Source organism: Frankliniella occidentalis, unplaced genomic scaffold, assembly GCF_000697945.3.
Source record: "Frankliniella occidentalis isolate FOCC.00 unplaced genomic scaffold, Focc_3.1 Scaffold261, whole genome shotgun sequence".
Classification (NCBI taxonomy): Eukaryota; Metazoa; Arthropoda; class Insecta; order Thysanoptera; family Thripidae; genus Frankliniella; species Frankliniella occidentalis.
The window spans coordinates 121861-125116 of record NW_026267387.1 but is presented as its reverse complement, the minus strand read 5'-3'; the positions used below and the strand labels follow the sequence as shown (position 1 = coordinate 125116).

The 3256-nt window shown below is 55.2% G+C and overlaps 1 protein-coding gene across 3 annotated transcripts in view; it reads left to right on the top strand.

Moving 5' to 3' along the window:
* LOC113202481 (cytochrome P450 306a1) overlaps nt 1-3256 on the top strand; it is a 23333-nt gene that overhangs the window by 1425 nt on the left and 18652 nt on the right. For all 3 annotated transcript variants that reach the window (XM_026416729.2, XM_026416728.2, XM_052273286.1), the window contains one exon: nt 242-557. In XM_026416729.2, coding sequence (XP_026272514.1) covers nt 242-557 — 316 coding nt within the window. The remainder of the gene's footprint in view (nt 1-241; nt 558-3256) is intronic.

The following is a 3256-nucleotide window of genomic DNA, read 5'->3' as shown; positions in this document are numbered from 1 at the left end:
TGTTTTCCTTTCTGCCCGGTCACACTGTTGCTTCGACGCTTGCGCCTGACAGGTAGGCCACTCCTTCGCCCGACCCGACCGGCTGGTCTTCTAGGGTCTTCTAGGGTCCCTATCTCGGACAAACCTTCCCCCAAACTCTTCGTATGTCGTTTATCTTCTTGCAGAGAAAACAGTAGAGTTGGGGGCTGTATCTTAAATTGACGGGGCTGGAAGTCACGGGATCTCTCTGTTTGTGTTTCAGATGTGGCTGCTGCTGGCGCTGCTGCTGGCGGGGGCGGCGCTGGCGCTGAGGCTGTGGCTGCGGCGTGCGCGCGACCTGCCCCCGGGGCCGTGGGGGCTGCCCGTGCTCGGCTACCTGCCCTGGCTGGACCGCCTCCGCCCCCACGAGACGCTGGCGGCGCTGGCGCTGCGCTACGGGCCCATCTTCACCGTGCCCATGGGGGGCGTGACGGCCGTGGTGCTGGCCGAGGAGGCGCTCGTCCGGACCGCCCTGGCCAGGGAGGCGTGCTCGGGGCGCGCGCCGCTGTACCTCACGCACGGGCTCATGCAGGGCCACGGTGAGTACTGCTCGAGGCACCTTATGGACCTTTGGAGGCGCTCCAGTGTTGCTCGGGTTTGCACGCTACCTTCACTCCCAACAAGGTTCCATGCCCCCCCCCTCCCCTGCGACCATATCAGGTATCAAATATCGGAGAGCTTTCAAAGATCAAAGATACACCCGCTACTACAGCACCGGGGGTGCCGTCAGATTAGGACAGGAAGTGGAGCACGAGCGCGCGGGGAAATGCATGAGATTCAAACTTCACCGCTCCACGTCTACCAACGACCCGACTACCCTTGCCCAGGTTGCGATGAGGATGTTTATTCGAAAAGAACCTCGTTCCACGCGAAGTGACACCACTCGCACGAGGTGCTCCTGCTAGGTCTATATGGCAAAACGACACTCTAAACTGGGTGTGATGCAATAGCTGCCAATGTGACGTCACGCGTGCCGTGGCTGTGCGGACGGGGAATTCCCTCTCTGCCTCGGCTCCGCGCCGCGGTAGAGACCCCCCGCGACAGTGCGCCTGCAGGGTCCGCGGAGAGGCAAGGCGTAAGGCGTTCATTGAACTCGGTCGGTACTCGACGCACTCGACTGGGTGGGCGCGCGCGTGCGGCGCGGATTGCAGAGCCAGCGGCAGGAATAGGGGTGGTTCTACTCTCAGGTGTTTGCTTCCCCGTGGGATACACTGGAAAAAGCAAAGGTAGGACTTATTGCCTTCTAAAGGTGCTAAATTTTAATGCCTTTACAAAGGCACGAAAGTGTCCAAAGGCTCTAAATTTAAGTATGTTTAGGGCATTTTCGTGCCTTTTCAGGGGTGCGAATTTTTTAGTGCCTTTGTAAAGGCACGAAATTTATTAACACCCCAAGAAGGGTGTTGATTCCCACCTTTGCTTTTCCAGTGTTCACTTGAAAATGAATAATGAAATTCAACAGTCAATTTGGTGGGGAAAGGCAATATGCTTCTACAGAAAACTTATCCGTAAACCGCCTTAAAGAAATTGGAGGAAATAAAGTCTCAGACCGAAATGTCCTCAACAATTTGTAGTGGGAACTTTCCATCCATACTCAAAACACTCCTCCAAAGGGTGGAAGGTGTGTTAGAGTATACATGTGCTTGGCGGGTTGCCCTACCCAGTGGCTTGCAGGTGCAGCGCGGCTAGGTGGACCGTGGCAGCGGTTTGGTCCGCAACCTTGTGAGTGCCTGCGATAGTGTTATTCGCCCTCCTAGTACTTGACCGCGCGAGTATCAGCCCGGGGAGGAGGTCCATCCCTTTACCTCCACGGGCCAAGAGCGGTTTTCTTTTTATTTGTTACGGATCGTCCAGCAAGTGCGTTCGGTTGCTGCAATTCATTCGACGAATCATGGGAGCTCGGGCCCCTGCGAGACTCTGGGTAGGCAACTCCGCAGTACACGCGCGCGCTGCAGACAAGATGTTGCCTACCCGACAGGCGCTCTGAGAGCTTGAATGGGCTACGGCTGCATTTAGCAGGCTTCGCTTACCCCTGCCTGACGGTGCGGCTGTTGGTTGTTTTGGTGTATCTCTTTGCCTTTGTGTTTTTGGTGAATCGCGAGGAGCTCGGGCCCCTTCGAGCCTCTGGGTAGGCCACTCCGCACTACACGCGTGCGCTGCAGACAAGATGTTGCCTACCTGACAGGCGCCCTGAGAGCTTGAATGGGCTGCACTTAGCAGGGATCGCTTACCCCTGCCTGACGGTGCGGCTGTTGGTTGTTTTGACGCATCTCTTTGCCGTTGTGTTTTTGAAGAACTCTATTCTAGTCTATTCTAGTCACCTTATTTAAATAATAAAAAGAGACAAAAGGGGGATATGTCAACTTGACTCATTTTTCATTCGGTCATAAAACCCAGGAACTATGGCAACTGAGAAAACATTTTATCTCTCGGAAACGTGTCTTATTTATGTGTGCTGGAAATCAAGGGCCACTTCAAATCTCAGTTTTGGCAATAAGCCAACTTATTCCCTTCTCCGCTTTACAGACCCATATAGTTTCTTAAGGGGGTGGATGGCTGGGGATGGCGCCAAAACGGAACCGAGCAACCGAAACGTCGCCCGCGCCGCCCACGGCCGGCGGCAGGGCGAAAGAGAAAGTGATCAGGACACGGCACTCGGGGTCCTCCCGGTCATGGACGCTCACATACATAGGGCGTTGGACCCGAGCAGCCCGCCCCACCATTGGCTCGTGTGGCCGCCTCTGACGTCACGGGGGAGCAATGCACTTACCGGCGGCCGTGCCCTGCCGCGTGCCCCATCGGAAATTACGTCCATGTAGACCTCCCTATGGGGTGCCCTGCCGCGTACCCCCATAGAAAATTACGTCGCCGTAGGCCTTCCCATGGAGTGACCTGCCCGGCCCGGTGCCCGATGGGGAATTACGCCGACGTAGACCTTCCCATAGGATGCCCTGTCACGTGTCTGGACTGGATTTGTGTCTTTTATTTGTAGGAACTTGAGCAATCTCATTTTTGCACAAATTTCTGCGTTGGTTTGAACACTTTTGTGCATTCATTTGTAGGAAATCATGCACCTTGTCGTACAAATTTGTGCGAAACGAAACGTAGGTTTAACTTAGTGCGAACATTTGCACAAAAACATACAAACATTTAGAGTGTACGGTGCCCTACCGTGTGCTCTGCTGCGTGCCTAGCCTCAAATGCTTCTGTTCGCCGCATCCCATCCCGGATCATGGAAGGG